Source organism: Diplotaxodon limnothrissa, linkage group LG12 (genome assembly GCF_057381915.1).
Source record: "Diplotaxodon limnothrissa isolate DT_005_m linkage group LG12, D_limnothrissa_male_GT1.1, whole genome shotgun sequence".
NCBI lineage: Eukaryota > Metazoa > Chordata > Actinopteri > Cichliformes > Cichlidae > Diplotaxodon > Diplotaxodon limnothrissa.
In genome coordinates, this window is record NC_140607.1 from 36,598,474 (window position 1) to 36,616,229 (window position 17,756).

Sequence of the window (17,756 nt, forward strand, 5' to 3'; positions counted from 1 at the left end):
TACATCTGAAGTTTTGTCTGGGTTAACGATTAATACATTAATCCTGTATGTCAAGCTAGGCAGCTTCATGCTAATTAATGTGACACTGAGCACCATTAACCAGAACCTTCTGTTTTGTTGGCATTAATAAAATCCTTTCTGGTAATGTTCTTAATCTGCTTCTGGCAAATGTCTTGGTGGTGGCCCGACTGCTCTGAGGTAAAAGCTTTTGCATTTCACATCCAGTTTTGTTCGAATGTTGAACGCTGACACGGCTGTTGGAGCAGCTTAAAACTGTTCTGAATCGCTTCGATTTTTCTCGACATCTTTGTCAAAAATAGTGTGAAACAGAGAGTAAAAGAAAAGTCAAGCAGTAAACCTTTACACCTTTGAAGGCTTCCATTCAAATGTGCACATGTTGTATGAAGATGCAGGAGCAATACGGGTTTACCTTTTGGTAATATCCCATTTTCAATTATCTGTCAATCTGTGACAATCATAAAGCTGCTAAACCATGGCTGAGGTGATGTAAAGTCACCTGTAAGTCCACTTTTGCTGTTAGATTTTAGTTGTTAATGTGTGCAGTGGAAGGAAAATGTTGGAAAGATGGAGGAGAAGCCCTCAGAAGTCCATGTCCCAACCAGACAGCTCATCAGGAGGACTGTCATCATCTGGAGGGTAGCTGTCGAAGTAACTGTGATCTGTTGGTCCTGTAAGCTATGGAGCAAAGGAAGGAAGAGGAGAGAGAGATGGTTAGCAAAGCATTGAGTTGGTCTGAAATCAAATAGTAACAACTGATGGGGCAACAAAATTCAACATGGCATTTTTAAGGTTAATACAAATTCCCTTTGGGGTTGTGTCAGGAAGGGCAGCTGGAATAAAACTTAAATCAAATGTGGAGCTACTTGCTGTGGTGACCCCTCGTGATAAATCACTACACATGAGCGGGGGACACTGGTTTCCTTTTCCAATGTGGAACAGTATAAAGTGTGCAGGAGGCAGAAAGCATGATGGCCATGTCTTGCTGAGAATTCACCTGACAGTTACCTCCTTTATCCTTATTAAGCCCATTTTTCCACAACAGGAGCTATAAGACATTGGGTGTGCGTTCATAACACACACGTAAGGGTAAGAAGGAAGAAATGCCTGCTGTGGGACAGGTATTTCTGTGCTGGAAGAAAGCTCCTCGGGCTCTACACTGACTGGCTAAAGTCAGATAAGCAACTACAGTAAGATTTTTGGGGAAATCAAGCAATCAGCACTTGCTAGATTAAGAAAAGCAGAACAAATGGAAACTGGATGAAAAATAAATCTGAACTCCATCAAAGTTCCTGAGAGATTTTACAGAGACAGGAGGAGGCTGGAAGAAAGAGCTAGAAGTGAACTAAAGATTGGCAGCGGTGCTGGTGTAAATGAAGTGGTGAATCTGACAAATTGCTCTGGGAGCTGCCTCATCCTGTCTGCTGTAGCTGCTTTTATCTTTTGTCCCGGCCTTCACACTGAAGTGCAGCTCAGACAACAAAAGGAGAGACGGAGACAGCCGAAGTGACGTCGGGACGCTTGACTTTTAAAAAGTCCCGCGATCATTGTTTCAGCCGGCTAATATGCCTACAGGTCTCCTGCACACTTTAAACAGCAAACAGATATTTTGTTCTGAAAGTTTAATCACGCTTCAGTCATGACGTGGAACTACAAGTTACAAGTTTGATCACAGCTTACTTCTCTTTTCAGTGGCGATGGTAACGTCCTTGCCTTCAGCCCCTCCCAGTTGAAGCCATTAAACCACCTTCAGATACATTAGAGAAAACACACATCTGTAAGTGTATTTATCTTCTCACATTTACATATATGAGTTTGATTCTGTCAGAACAAACGCAAAGTAGGAAACGTCCCAATTTAAAGTTTGAACAGTGATTCGAGTGGTTGTTAAATGTCACTTGTTCTGGATCAAGAACTCTTTCTGTACATTTTACTTGGACTTTGACTTCTATTCCTGGCTCAGTATGGAAAATGAGAACTAGGTCAGCATCACGTTTAAGAACAACATATCAATCCCTGCATTATGAGTATATATTGTTTCCTGTAATGCGGTAGCCTCATGCTGTCTTTGTAAAGGAAAAAGGCAAGTGGCAAGTTCAATCATTTGATAAGCCTTGACGATGTTTGCATCCGACTGCTCTTGCACACTGTTCAGTGATTATCTAATTGTAAAGGCTATGAACCACGAGCCTTCATCCATAATGTTCAATCAGTGCTAATTTGTGGAACTAATCTTCCCGCTGAGATCCACAACAAATGAGTCAGTTCCTACTTACCTGTGCTTCTTAATATCAGTTATTCCATTTTTGAGATTACCCAGTCGCTCTGAGGGGTTCCGCCTATAAAACAGATCAAAGTCAGGAAATTAACTCTTCACCAAATTACTGTGCTAGTTCCAAGATGGTTGGGTTATGTTTTCCTGCTCTGTTGTTCAGAGCTTGAAGAAAACTGTTTAATGTACCTGGGTGTCAGGTATACTGAGCACATCAGCCATCATCAGACTCTGTCCTGAAAATCTGAATCGAGAATTTTGTGTCTACTTAAGCTTCAGGTATGTCGGCCTGCGCATGTGAGTGTGTACCTGCATAGCTTGCGTATGAGGTCCTCCGGTCTCTTTGTTATCTTCTTCGGGAAGTCCATCTTCTCAATGCCTCTCAAGATGAAAGTGTACGTCATCATCTGGTCAATTCCTGAGAACGGAGGACTGTGGAGTGAAGAAAAAATCGGCAGATATTCAGCAAGCTTTTAGCAGTACTTTGTGTAAAAATGACTGCAGGTCAGTGGGCAGAGTGAAGTGGATGAGTGAAAGGATGATCTTGCTGCAGATTGGAATCACAGAAGAACGCGTGCTCTAACCTGCCGGTAAGAAGCTCAAACACCAGGATGCCCAAAGACCAAAAATCCACACTGAAGTTGTGGCCTTTGTTGAGGATGATCTCTGGTGCCACATACTCTGGAGTGCCACAGAAGGTCCAAGTCTTCTGGCCACATCTGATCTTCTTGGCAAAGCCAAAGTCGACCTGGAAAAGGAGAGTTTAGTCTTTAAAGAGATGTTTACTGTCAGCCTGTCAGCATACAAGTATACAGTAATGTTGAAACTTTTAAAAGTCCTCTGGGGAGCCTTTAAGGCTTTTCCACAAAAATACCTGCCTACATTAAAAGCCTTACTCTTTAAGAAACCACTGTGCTGCTTATGTCTGCTTAGATGCCATAAAACATCCTGACGTCTAAGCAGTTTTATCAGACACATGAAAAAGAAACCAATCAACAAAAAATGTGTTATGTGACATGAATTTCTCCCTAATTCATTGTTTTCTTATCCATCCTACTTACTGTATCCATAACTAGCTTGTCATAGCATTTGTTCACTGCCCTGCTGAGTCAGCAGACGTGATGTTCATGTGTAATGAAGCTATAATGTTGTGACGCTGTCAAAGTTTGATTTGCTTTCAGTAAATGTGCCAGTAACCACTAAAACTGTAGTTACAGTGCTCCCCCTTTCTTTTAGTAGCCCTTTTAATTGCTTACTACCAAACTATTTAAACTATACTTCATACTGCATGCACTGGTGCACGTTATTAAGACAGTGGCCAGAAGTCGAACCCAGGACCTTCTTGCTAACCCTTGTGCTACCATGCTCCCATTCTTATATTAGTGAATAATTCACCATATGTCACTAATACATGACATACTCGGCAGAACACTAAACTTGTGACTCAAGCCACAAACCCTAAAAGCACCTGTGAGTCACAGATCAGGGCACGGTAGAGCTCACAGCACCCGCAGAGCAGAGGAATTAGCTGCATCAATTTGCACAGCATTTAAATGGATGACGCAGAACGTGGGTGGAGAAAAAAACAAAGCAAAACGCTCACAGACCTGCCAAATGTCAGGCGCACACACAGGTGTGACCAAAGGAAATGTTTAGTTGTGCCTGACAGACTTTTTTGGTCGCAATTAACTCATTCACTGCAATTGACGTCTATAGCCGTCAATTGCAGTGAATGAGTCAATGGGTTTAACTCATTCACTGCCAATGGCTGGCAGTGAATGAGTTAAGACCAAAACGGTTGCATCCTGGAGTCTGGAAACACACATTTTGATTAAGCCTGATGACTCCAAACTATAAGAAATGCACTGGTCATCAAAGCGGGAGGAACATGCTGACAAGTGTTGTTCTTTCATGGTTCTGAGACAAAATGTGTTTACTTTCTGGAACTAATCTCACCAGTTTGATGTATCCTTCAGAATCCAGAATGAGGTTCTCAGGCTTCAGGTCTCTGTAGAGGACACCTTTCCGGTGGAGGTACTCGAAAGCCTCCGTGACACAGCCCATGCAGAATTTAGCAGCAGATTCATCAAAGCTGCCCCTGAAGACCAAAACCCAAACATCCTATTAAAACCTTTTGCAGCTTTTGTGACAGTGGCTCCAGACAATGGTTGGCATCTCCTACCTGTCCCTGAGCAGACTCCAGACCTCTCCACCCAGACAGGCCTCCAGCAGCATGTACACATATTTGTTATCCTTGAATGTGCGATACAGTCTGGAGAAAATGAAACACAAACAAGTTTAGCTTTAAATACAACAAATGCCATTTTATCATCATTTGAGATCAGCATTAGTCTTTTTATTCCTTTGATTTATTTATGTGGTTGACGCAGTTTCATAAAGAACCCGACAATATTTGAGACTGAAGACAACCAGACGTGCAGCTGGTGAAAGAACCATCAGGGGCAGACAACTGCTAAGACTCTCAGGTCTAAAAGATTTGCACATATTTAACCAAATCACTTTCTGAGTTATAATTCGATACCATCTGGAAAATCTAGTATTTATTCTATTTTGACTCCACTGATATTTTGGTTTTTAAACATGTCATATTTGCTCAATCAGCCATGAAAGTTGAATGAAAATGGCAACAATTTTATATTAAAGTATTCTTTATGCTATATTTACAACAGTATTGTTAAATTCAACTATCACATTCAAAATAATCAGTAGTTGTCATTTACAATGTGAATTTTCTTTTGTTTGTTTTAGTGTGTGGTCAACAGTGCTCTTCTCCAAGAAAGTAACAAAAAAAAAGTAATCCCTTTACTGATTACTTATTTTCAAAAGTAATTAGTTACTTTATTACTTAGTTACTTTTTGAAAACATGATACACAACCCGGATAAGTAATGAAGCAATAGACCTTTCAGCCAAATTCTGTTTTTCTGCATAATCCATCATGTAAAATTGAATCAAATGAAAAAGTCTCTTTTGAAAACTTGTTTTATTAGTTTTAACTTTATGCAAAAATAAGTTTTCTTCCCACACAGAGTGAACAGCGGACGCTAATGTTTTTGTCACTTTTTACGGAATCAAAGTAATGTCAGTACTTCCAAGCTTTAAACTCTGCATGGTCGCACGCGCTTAACGTCATTGTCACGAGACACTCTCACAAACAAAATCACGATTTAGTAACGCAGTAATGCAGCGTGCTTACGGGAAAGTAACGGTAATCTAATTTTTTTTGCAATACTAATCCCTTACTTTACTCATTACTTGAAAAAAGTATTAAAGTATTACAGTAACGCATCTCTGGTACTCAAATGTTGGACTTTGCAGGAGTGCTGGACTTTTCTTGATACTGCCTTGATTTCAACGTGGGGAAAATCAGGTGGGTCAACGGCTCGTTTTTCAAAAAATTATATCTTGAAAACTGTTTGATAAATGATGCTAAAACTGCACAAAAATCATTGTATATGTTTAGATTGTAACATAAAATTGACGGTCTAGCAGAGGGCTGCTAGATTACCCATGAAAAGCAACAAAAATACAAAATATATGATAAACAGGAAGCAGGGCACCTAAATTATTAAATTTCGCCCGAGCTGTAATTATCACATAAATGAATTAATTCTAGCTTAATATATGAAGTAATGTTTTCAGATTTTAGTGTAAATAGGAGCCTAGATCGACATCCGTGATTCAACATTAAGCTTAAAGGCTCTTAAAACTGCAGCGTGGGTGTCAACCACTCCACCACAATGCCACCGTACGTAGCCTTAAGTCTTACATCACCCGACGTCGGTCTTGAAAACAGATTAGGAATAAAATAGGTACACAGAGTGTATGAAGAGGAGGTTAGCTGGATGAGCGTTACAGAAGGTGAAGAATGGCTTTAATATCAGAGTCTGTTCCACTGCATACGGTGAAATCGGATCATCGTAATCTCACAAAAGACAAAGAAAAGCTCCTGTTGCAATATTTCATAAGAAATAACCACATTTTCTCAGCAGACATCTCAATATCCCCTGCTATTCTACCCCACTGAGAAGATGTAATCTGCTCAGGTCCCCGACGGTGATCTCATCAAAAACTAATAAGCGCAGCATTGTGTTCCCAGACTAATGGAGCAGAGATTCATCATGTAGGATAAAAAATGGAAATGAGTTCCAAGGCTGGGCAAGAGGACGCACTTGACTACGAAAGGCGAGCGAGCCTCCGCGAGGATCCTCCTCTCTGAGTGGATGTGTTCTTCCTGCCTGTTGTCCACCACGTGCTTCTTTTTGATGATCTTGAGTGCAAAGGTGACATCCTCAGTCTTCACCTTCACCTGCAGATGGACATGACAGGGTGGGTGTGACTCAGCACAGACCTCAAACAGCAGGCATGGTTCCCATGTAAACATTAAGTTTACTCCTACCCATGAAAACACCGTCCTAATGAACTTTCAGTAGAGTAAATTGATGCACTATCAAAATAATAATTTCTATATGAAGAAGGTCAGATTAGATTTTGCCAGAAAACATCTAAAAGAACCTGCACAATTCTGAAAAAAAGATTCTTTGCAAAGATGAAACCAAGATTAACATGATGGGAAGAGAAAAGGATGGAGAAGAGCATCAACCATCGAACATGGTGGAGGTTACTAGTGTTTATTGATGGTGTTACTGCTGATACAACCAGCAGGATGAAGAGTGTGCAGGACTACACTCTCTGCAAAGATTCAACCAAATGCTGCAAAACCGGTTGCGCAGCGCTCATGGATAATAACCCCAAAAAGAAATAGGATATTCTTCAGTAGGCATTCTCAATCCAACAGATTGCATTTTTTCAGTTACTGCAGACAAACTGAATGCTGGAAGATTCTCAAACTCACCAAAGGTCAGCTCTTACCAGTTCTACTCGTCCAAACCCGCCGACCCCAAGGGTAGCAATGACCTCCAGGTGATCAAAGGGCCTGGATGAAGAGAATTCGGAAACCAGTTCCTTCAGCTGGATGACGTCAGGAGACAGAGGCTGACTTTGGTGGCGTGACACAGAGCTCCTGGATGGAAGACACAGACAAAAACAGAGTGTCTACCTTAACCTAAACATTTAGCAAGAGAAGCAGTAGATCATAACTACTGTACATCTGTGAGTGGAGTTTTCACATCTGTATCTTTCAAATCATAATTTATTACAATTTAAGTGAATATCTGAACATTTCATCTGCTGACAAGTGAGCCAATGAAAACTTTAACAGAGAAAAAACAGCTAACAGACGAGTGCCTCAGATGGCGAACACCAGCTTATGTTTTCATCAGAATTTTGAGCGAGTCTTCTCCTCGCTGTATTATCCGTAAAGTGTGTTTGAAAAGGGATGAATGTGTAAAGCTCACAGAGTCGTTGATAGAAGTGGAAAAGTTCGATGTGGATGCAGTAAGAACAGAAGGTTTTCAGTACTCGTTAAATACCCCGGATAAGAAGGATGGTGTGTCACGTTTCTACTTTAACTTGGTAAAAACAGCTAAACTGAAACAAGAGGTAAAAAATCTAAGCATGAAAAAAACTATAACGTGAATCTCCTTTGCAACACAAAAACTTAACAACCTGCAGACATTGTATCAACCCAGAAGCTGAGAATAATTAAACATTGCAGTGATGTGCAGTTTGTTTTGTAATAAGTAGTCATTTCTCTGTAATGCAACCCATTTCTTTTTCCATGCTCAGAACATTTTTGTTCACTGTCGTGAACATCGGGTGCTGCACCTACTTGGCATGTCTCTTCTTGTCGTCGCGATCGAGTGTTGCCACGTACCCTTGGAGGTACTTCTGCAGCTCATTGAAGGTGCCCACCGTCTGATCAAATGTCCTAGAAAAAAGACATCGGCACATTAGCAAACGAACCACTGGAATGTTGGCTGATTCCAAATCTGAACTCAGATCACTGATAGCGATCGAACACGGTGAGATAACGAATGAATTTTTGTGGGAAAACGTCTGGAAAAAGAAAATGTTGACACCGGCTGAAATGTATCAGAGTACAGCTTTGTTCTTCATCATAGACTGGCGTCTTTGTTCAGAGTCATTATCGGGTGAACAAAAGCATGTCTTTTACAACCTTTTAGGCATTATTTTAAATCTCAATACTCACTCTCTGTCGATGACGAGGCACTCCACCCCGTTCTCATCAGCAATGATATTGGCAGACCTGACGTCGTCACTGAAAGAGATGTGAATCACATGCACACAAAAACTAAGACAACTGTACATTTTACAACTGTTTTCATTGTGAATTTGGCATTATGAAGCTATTTCTACCTCTGCCCACATTATGCTTTTGTGTGTTTTTTCTGTGAATACAAAACTTGAAACATTTTTAAATCATTCTGATAAACAATTCACTAAAATTTAGTGAATAAAAAGTTATTCATGGTTACAGATTTATAGGTGGAAAGTTGACAAAGAGCCTTTAAAGTATAAAGATTTAAAATATCATGTCAGACTTTTAAGGTCAGTAGATTGATCTGAGGGTGCTATAAAGCCACTTAAAACTATGTTTCTTACTGCCATTGTTTGTATTGACAACATATCGGGAATGATGTCTGGGATCTGAAATATCACGTTACTTTGGACCTCTGACCTCATCTACAAGGTCAAATAAGATCAAACTTTCATATAATACTTTTTAAAATGGTTTTCAAAACATGTTTTTAATTTCTACTATCTTTGTTTATTGCTGCAACATTTAGGAAATGATACTGGCATAAGGAGATTCTAAACATCACATAGTTTGCATCCAAATATCATGTCACATTTCTTTTTCTTTCTTTTTTATGTGTTATGGCTTTAAAGACAAAAGAATGAGCTGCCTAATTAGTTCTTACATATAAAAGAAAACAAAAACAAAACCCTTCCCTTAAAAACACAGAGAGAGTGAGCTGGTCCTTGTTTGTTTATGATGCATCGAAGAGGGCTCCACATGATTTCCAAAGCTGTGGTTGGTTCATTTTTCAGATTTTGTCTGTATTCACTAATTAATTGTTTTGCACTATGTTATCCTAGCATTGGTCTCGGTATTGAAGCAGGTGCTGCGTTGTGTTACCTCCCAATCCTTACCTTTAATATTCATCTATATAGCACCAGTCCACAACAATCCCCTGACGCTGTTTGAATATTTCAGTCTTTTGTTGACATGACCTGACTGTTGCTGTATTTTACCTTATAAGTGCTTTTTCTCCAAAGTAGTCTCCCTTCTGCAGCGTGTTGATGATCTGTGGCAGCTTGTGGGCCTCGGTGGTCTGGGTCACTTTCACCTGCACAAGACAGTTTGCTGGATGTTCATCTCTTCACCTCCTACAGACGCTTTGATTTTCTCTAATTTTTTTAAAGCACTATAAAAACATAAAATGCTAAAGAACTGAAACAACAGACATAACCTACCTTCCAAATGTTTGAGGTTAGTTTAAAGTCTTCTCTAATAGTACATAATCTGAAATGTCGTAGATAACAGTTACTGATTAACATTTTGTATAATCAGGCATGATTTTTAAAGCGACGTCTACGTGGACCCGTTTTTAAAATCCTCTCTCCTCTCCTCTAGGTTTGTTAAACAGGCAGAGACTTTTAACAAACCTGTTTTCTTCAAAAAAATTAAATAGAAGACATTGACACAGTCTGCAGTACTCTCTTCATAAATCCACACAGTCAGGCCTCCATGGCCTTTAATGAAGCTTCCAGATGAGAACCTGTCTGTCTGTCAGACGATGATGTATCGCTGTTCTTTTTCTCTTGCTACTTCGGTTCAATCTAGTTTGTCCAGTTTGCAGGACAGATTAGATCTCTTTGCTAGCCTGAGAAGGCCTTGGTGTCCCTCCACTTCTGGCAGAGCTGGATGGGGAGCTGGTAGCTACGTAGCTTTAACACAACAATTTCTTCAAAATTGTTTTGGATTTCCCCTTATCTCACCTAGACGACTGTGTGACCCATGGCCTGGTTTTTCTCCTATTTTTTTTACACAGAAGTGATGTTTGGTGAAAGCAGGCCCTCAAACTGAACGAATTTATTACTTCCAGGCTGGACGACTGTAATTCATTATTATCAGGATGTCCAAAAAACTCACTGAAAAGCCTTCAGCTAATCCAAAATGCTGCAGCAAGAGTCCTGACAGGGACTAGAAAGAGAGAGCATATTTCTCCTGTTTTGGCTTCCCTTCATTGGCTTCCTGTTAAATCCAGAATTGAATTCAAAATCCTGCTCCTCACATACAAGGTCTTAAATAATCAGGCCCCATCTTATCTTAATGACCTTGTAGTACCATATCACCCTATTAGAGCACTTCGCTCTCGCTCTGCAGGCCTACTTGTTGTTCCTAGAGTATTTAAAAGTAGAATGGGAGGCAGAGCCTTCAGTTTTCAGGCCCCTCTTCTGTGGAACCAGCTTCCAGTTTGGATTCGGGAGACAGACACTAGCTCTACTTTTAAGATTAGGCTTCAAACTTTCCTTTTTGCTAAAGCATATAGTTAGGGCTGGACCAGGTGACCCTGAATCCTCCCTTAGTTATGCTGCAATAGACGTAGGCTGCCGGGGGATTCCCATGATGCATTGAGTTTTTCCTTTCCAGTCACCTTTCTCACTCACTATGTATTAATAGACCTCTCTGCATTGAATCATATCTGTTATTAATCTCTGTCTCTCTTCTACAGCATGTCTTTATCCTGTCTTCCTTCTCTCACCCCAACCGGTCGCAGCAGATGGCCCCGCCCCTCCCTGAGCCTGGTTCTGCCGGAGGTTTCTTCCTGTTAAAAGGGAGTTTTTCCTTCCCACTGTTGCCAAAGTGCTTGCTCATAGGGGGTCATATGATTGTTGAGTTTTTCTCTGTATCTATGAAGCGCCTTGAGGCGACTTTTGTTGTGATTTGGCGCTATATAAATAAAATTGAATTGAATTGAATTATAATGAATGATTACATTAACTATTAATTTAATGTTACAGTGCGTACACAAATGTGCTTTTAAGGAGTGTACTTAATTATACCAAATGGAACATGATGGGCCCAGTGTGATGTGGTGGTGTTGAAGTACTTTATGCTTTCCTGACTTGCTGTTTGAATAGAAGCATTATTTGCATATCAGACGTCTGGATGCTGGATGTTCATCTCTTCACCTCCTACAGACGCTTTTAATTTTCTCAAATTTTTTTTAAAGCACTATAAAAACATAAAATGCTAAAGAACTGAAACAACCTTCCAAATGTTTGAGTTTAGTTTAAAGTCTTCTCTAATAGTACATAATCCGAAATGTCGTAGATAAGTTACTGTCACGGTTTGCGGGGCAAGCTGTGTGGAGTTGAAATAGGACCCAAAATGCGGCAGCTCTGGTGCAGATGAGTGTTTATTTGACAACCGAAAATACAAACAGCAACGGTGTGGGTACCATGAAACAGGAAAACCTAAACTGGGTAGAACTAATAACACAAACCAGAAACGAGGATGCAGGGAGGTCCGGGGAAATACATACGGGAAGACGCAGGGAGACCGAGGGGAAACAACACAGACGAACCAGCAACTACTATGACAGAAGACACAACTTAAATACACTCAGAGAACACAGGGGGATTACATACAGGTGGGGACACAGCTGGGAGTAATTAACATGACGAGACTAGGGAGGCAAACTGAAAACACTCACATAAGACACAGACCTTCACAATAAAACAGGAAGTTACACATGAAAGGACACAAACTAAGAAACGCGGACTAGATACAGGAACACACGGGCAGAACAGAGTAAACACTAACCAGAGGAAGAACAGAACCAAAATCGCGAAGAGAAAACACAAAACGCTGGGTCAAAAGGACCCAGGATCATGACAGTTACTGATTAACATTTTGTATAATCAGGCATGATTTTTAAAGCGACGTCTATGTGGGCATAGACAGACCCGTTTTTAAAATCCTCTCTCCTCCCCTCTAGGTTTGTTAAACGGGCAGAGACTTTTAACAAACCTGTTTTGTTCAAAAAAATAAAATAGTCTGAAACTCAACATTTTTTCTGTAGAAGACATTGACACAGTCCTGCAGTACTCTCTTCATAAATCCACACAGTCAGGCCTCCATGGCCTTTAATGAAGCTTCCAGATGAGAACCTGTCTGTTCTGTCCCTTCACTTCTGGCAGAGCTGGATGAGGTGGCCGGGGGGGGAAGCTGGTAGCTACGTAGCTTTAACACAATTTCTTCGAAATTGTTTTGGATTTCCCCTCATCTCACCTAGACGACTGTGTGACACATGGCCTGGTTTTTCTCCTATTTCTTTTACACAGAAGTGATGTTTGGTGAAAGCAGGCCCTCAAACTGAACGAATTATAATGAAGATTACATTAACTATTAATTTAATGTTACAGTGCGTACACAAATGTGCTTTTAAGGAGTAGTGTACTTAACATGGAACATGATGGGCCCAGTGTGATGTGGTGGTGTTGAAGTACTTTATGCTTTCCTGACTTGCTGTTTGAATAGAAGCATTATTTGCATATCAGACGTCTCTGATTTTCCTCTTCAAACTGTTGCCTGCTCGAGCTGCATGCTTCCACCATTCCACGCCTGCAGCCTGAGAGTTGTCAAACCTTTCAGTAATTTGTGAAGCACTGAAAACCAGCGGCCCACCCTGGCCGAGGTCAAGCATCCCACTGGTGGCATCGTGGTGCCGAAAAAATGCCACAATTACATCACAGCCGTTATGGTCAAAGCGTGCTTTAGCTAAGTGTCCCATTTGACCCCACTGACCTTTACTTCCCTGTTTTTCCTGATGGCAGGCACTCTCAGATGTTATTTCTACCCTCGTTTGGGGGGGTTACAAAGAGGAGGGGTGGAGGGCATTTCCTGTATTAGCCCCCTTCTTTCCAAACAACATGTGTCTCTCTTTGGTTTGGTTTGGTTTGGTTTGGTTAGCTTAGCGCTGAAGAGCTGCAGTCTCGGATCAGCTCATAATGGCATTTTGAGAGTCCCCGTGGACAGCTCTGGTGTCGGGTTCCCGACTTATCAGACAGACTGGCGGGTGAGTCATAGCCCTACAACTCCCCAGACTCACGTACAGTTTGGTCAACATACTGGTCGACATATTGGACTGTTACTGAGGGAAGACACTTATTCTGTGTGTGTTTTATCTTGTCTTTTGGACATTTTCTCTCTTAATGATTAAACGTTAAACGCGATATGAGGCAGGTATATTACCAAGATGCTCCTCTTTCTTTTGTTGGAGATGTGCTTACTATAAAACACTGCTGTATGCAGCGTCGTTTTCATTTGTGGAAACCAGATTGAAGCAACGTCCTGCAAAGCTTTGAGAGTCGAGCGGTGCTCGAGCAGCTGTTTGGCACTCAGGCTGAGTAACAAGAGCTTTTGCTGCAAATACGGGAGCAGCATCCGGATCCGTGCAATGGAGACATCATGTAGTCTTATCTCACCAAAGCACTTGAGGATTTATTCTATTGTTGGAAGACAGGATTATGGCTGGTGTCCCTAATGAGTGCCATTGTTGCAGAAAATGTCTCAGAAATCTCTGCAGTGCAGCTCATGCGTTTTATATTTTTATAACTGACAATAGCAAAAACTATGAATGACAAGTTAGACTGACTGGCAACATAGAAAGCATTTACTATTTTTGATTAATAATTCTTAAAGTAAAAGTAGTAATGCACTGATGCTATTCATAAAAATGATCTAGTTTGGTTTTGGTGATTAGTTTATTCCAAAACTGCAACAACAGCAGCATCCTGCTCAGTCATGAAGCAAATATCCACAGAAATGACTGCTGAGGGCGAGGATGTACGGCTTGTTTCTTTTTGAGAACGACGGGTTATTATTAGCGTCAACATATCCCAGTTTACAGCTTATGAATGACAGGTTAGCCAAGCTCCAAAGCCCCCATTTGTTTGACTCTTTGACTCTATTTGTAATCATAATTTGCAAAAGGAGGATCAGGCTGTAATAAATAAGACTTACAACTAGTAACTGAGACCACGAACTCAACAAGAAAATGTTTACGAAGGTCGTGAATCAAGTGAGAAGTTGGATCGTTTTCTCAAATACTTCTAATAATAATGATAATAATGGATTGCATTTATATAGCGCTTTTCGAGAAACCTCAAAGCGCTTTACAATACCACTATTCATTCACTCTCACATTCACACACTGGTGGAGGCAGCTACAGTTGTAGCCACAGCTGCCCTGGGGCAGACTGACAGAGGCTGCCATATCGCGCCATCGGCCCCTCTGGCCATCACCAGTAGGCGGTAGGTGAAGTGTCTTGCCCAAGGACACAACGACCGAGACTGTCCGAGCCGGGGCTCGAATCGGCAACCTTCCGATTATCAGACGAACTACCAACTCTTGAGCCACGATCGCTGTCAATAAGACACCCCCAAAGAATCTCCCCCTGCTGGCCAGTAGAAAGAATGCAGGTTTAAAGCACTTCTGAACTGGCTTCACTTCACAAAGGCTAAATCTTTTCTTAATATATAGTGTATCGGTGTCAGAAGCAAGTTTAGGTTAAACATAACCCTAAATTATCTTTGAATCATGTGGCTTTGTGTTCGTGCAGCTTGTTCAACAAACGACAGACACGTTACCTTTCCTTGTGCGATGATGTAAAAGGTGCTGCCCTCCTCTCCCTCTCGGATGACGTACTCGCCTTTGTCATAGTATTCCTAAAGGGAAGGAAGGGTGTGAGATCGGGGGAGGACAACCGTCAGAACTGAGACGTTGCATTGATTTAATCACTGGAGCAGCCGGTCTGATTCCTGGTAGCCGGGCCCTGCGGGCTGAGAGCAGCTGTCAGTGACGCTCAGTCATTCAGAGCCTCTCAGCCTGCTGTTCAGCAGAGATTTTCAGGGCTCATGGGGAAAATGAAAATTAAGTCAATAGAAAAATATTAATTATGATGTTTTTAATGTCTGTTAATGGGGGCTTGAGTTAGGATGAATTTGTCAGCCAATTTGTGTTTGACACATGTTTTAAATGAACACTGAATGAACCTCAAATGAATGCTTGAAATGAGGTACAAATATTTTCCGCAGAGAGGGCTGAAATTAACTTTTCAAAATGCCACAGATTTAAAAATTGCACTGAGGTTTATGATTACACAGAGACCACAGAAATGTTTTCCAATTAAACTGGTTTAAAGTGATCATTTAGATAAAATATGACGTGTATATAATTATTATATTATATGATGTGAATAGATCTATATGTGGATGGAGCTTTAAGATAATAAACTGACTATACAATGCAGACAGTAAAAAAGGTCCAGCTGACACAAAGTCAATATTCCAATTAATTCCAATTAATTTCAAATACAAATCAGTCACTGACTAATCATTTGTTACATAACTGAATCTACAAAACAGGCCCTCTAAACTCGGTGGCCGACAGGTGGACACACACCTGCGCTCTCTGTGATCTAATACTGTGTTTCTACCACTTCGCCAGTTAATTAACAAGATTTGGAATTGGTGATGCAATATTGGCCCATGATGCATCGTGAGATGATCGATGGATAGTGTCAGATGACTAGTGTAGACTCACAAGTCCCACATGGACATTTATTTTGCCACTTGGCATCCACAGGCGGAAATCATCTGCACTGGTGGACACACAGAGCCTGCTTAGAGTTCTATTGTGATACATTGTTGCTTGCTCTGTAGTGCAGATCGTGTCCCGCATCAGTGTGTTATCATAATACTACAAACATTACTCATGGGTGAAAAGACAATTAGTCAGCCAATCAGAAACATCATATAATAAAAGCTGTTATGTAGTTCAGTCATCATGACACGCTCCAGCGACTTAAAATCACGCTGGACTTGTTTCCGAGTTTAACTTTAGGAACGTCATAAAACCGAGCGACACTGAAATTCTCGAGTCAAACACTGAGGTACAGCACGTTCTGCCAGCTCTCTTCCAGAAACAGATTCCTCCGCTTCATCCTGTCAGTCGCTGTTTCTCTGAAACCAACATCTCAAGCATCCCAACCGCAGCATTAAAACCAGACCGCTGAATCAGCGAGCTGGCAGATCGCCTTCCATTTTAAAGCTTTTAGGTGAAGAAAGGGAAGCGCGACGAATGAAGGTGACCAGGATGAAATGTTGCCTGGGACAGAGGCCAAGTTCCTGCAGCTGAGACAACCGTCCGCGGCTATAATCCATTTGACTATAGAGGACCAGAAGTGAACAAACAAATCAAAGCAACCACGCGTAAACATTCCCGGGTGTTTACTGTCAAAACTCTTGACACAAGTGGCATTTTCCTTGAGCGTCCGAGACTGTTTACGCCCCGTTTACGCTTCAGGAGAGCCTAGTTTAACACCCGTCAGTGACAGCGGAGACAACATGCCAGGGCTTTGTTTATAAAGACTGTCTGGATCAAGATGTAGAGGTGCAGATGAGCGACGGCGTTTGACTTGTGTCTCAGGTTTGTTATACCAGACAACTAAGCTTGTCAAATTTAAACGCACGCCTCTTTACGAAAAGTCCTCTAACCTCCAACAATTAAATGCCCTTCTGTCCTACTTTACACTAACTTCTGGTTTGGTCAGTGGCAGACAGCCACTTGTGCTCAGCTGTGTTTGAGTTAAGTTCGAGTGCAGTCATTCTGTTTGTTTCCAGTCAGTCAATGAGGAACAGCAGACACTAAAAATGCATGTTTCTCCATGCTTGAAGTTGCAGATGCACTGTGACAGGGATCACTCTAGTCTTTAGCAGCCCCCACGTGGACAGGCTTCCCAGTGCAGCCCCCTGAACGCATCGTGCTGATTTCAAAGAACTGTTGAAACAGTGATGATATGCACACTCGTGCATGATTTCTAAAGTGTTCACGACAGTGACGGAAGGAGATTTTTTTGGTCTTTCCCACAGACTGACACTGTATTTGTGGGGCATGAAAGAAGGGGCACCCATGCCTTTTGAAATAAATTATTAAATAACACCATACTTAAGTTAAATAATAAATGAGGATTTTGCTGCCTCTCCACTATTCCAGACTGCAATCAGTGCTATAGATGGCGGCTTACCCCCTGCACTCCAAGCATAACCAAAATCATTTTATGTTTCCATGGTGAACATAATTAAATCATACATGATCTGCAAAATTCAACAACTTGACACTTGTTAAATTTATTCTTGTCGAGATGAAGTGATGCAATCTTCCAAGAGTGGTTAACTGTCTGGACCTGCGATATCACAAGATCACGCAAGATTTCAAACCACAGGAAAATCACTGGAGTTATAAGAGGCAGAAAAGCATACACACATCACGTGTTTGTGGTTTAACCTGTCAAGGACAAAAACTTAGAAAATTCTGCATCAAGCCTTGTAATCATAGCTTTCTTATTTTATTTTTTTTTACTGTCTGGTGTGACAGCTCGGCAGTGGCGTTTCACCAGTGCTAACAGCAAGAATCCACCAACTGGCCATGGGACCATGGGTTCTCTCT

General features: G+C 41.2%; 1 protein-coding gene across 1 annotated transcript in view; it reads right to left on the minus strand.

The window, feature by feature from the left end:
* Positions 1–600: 600 nt before the first annotated feature.
* The window catches only part of prkg2 (protein kinase cGMP-dependent 2), a 32,717-nt gene continuing 15,561 nt past the window's right edge, over positions 601–17,756 (minus strand). Inside the window, exons 6-18 of the mRNA XM_085366908.1 lie at positions 14,897–14,974; positions 9,490–9,584; positions 8,423–8,491; positions 8,042–8,140; positions 7,183–7,333; positions 6,483–6,619; positions 4,473–4,562; positions 4,247–4,388; positions 2,875–3,038; positions 2,600–2,722; positions 2,295–2,357; positions 1,699–1,765; positions 601–696 (exon numbers count right to left, since the gene is read on the minus strand). Coding sequence (XP_085223034.1) covers positions 601–696; positions 1,699–1,765; positions 2,295–2,357; positions 2,600–2,722; positions 2,875–3,038; positions 4,247–4,388; positions 4,473–4,562; positions 6,483–6,619; positions 7,183–7,333; positions 8,042–8,140; positions 8,423–8,491; positions 9,490–9,584; positions 14,897–14,974 — 1,374 coding nt within the window. The remainder of the gene's footprint in view (positions 697–1,698; positions 1,766–2,294; positions 2,358–2,599; positions 2,723–2,874; positions 3,039–4,246; positions 4,389–4,472; positions 4,563–6,482; positions 6,620–7,182; positions 7,334–8,041; positions 8,141–8,422; positions 8,492–9,489; positions 9,585–14,896; positions 14,975–17,756) is intronic.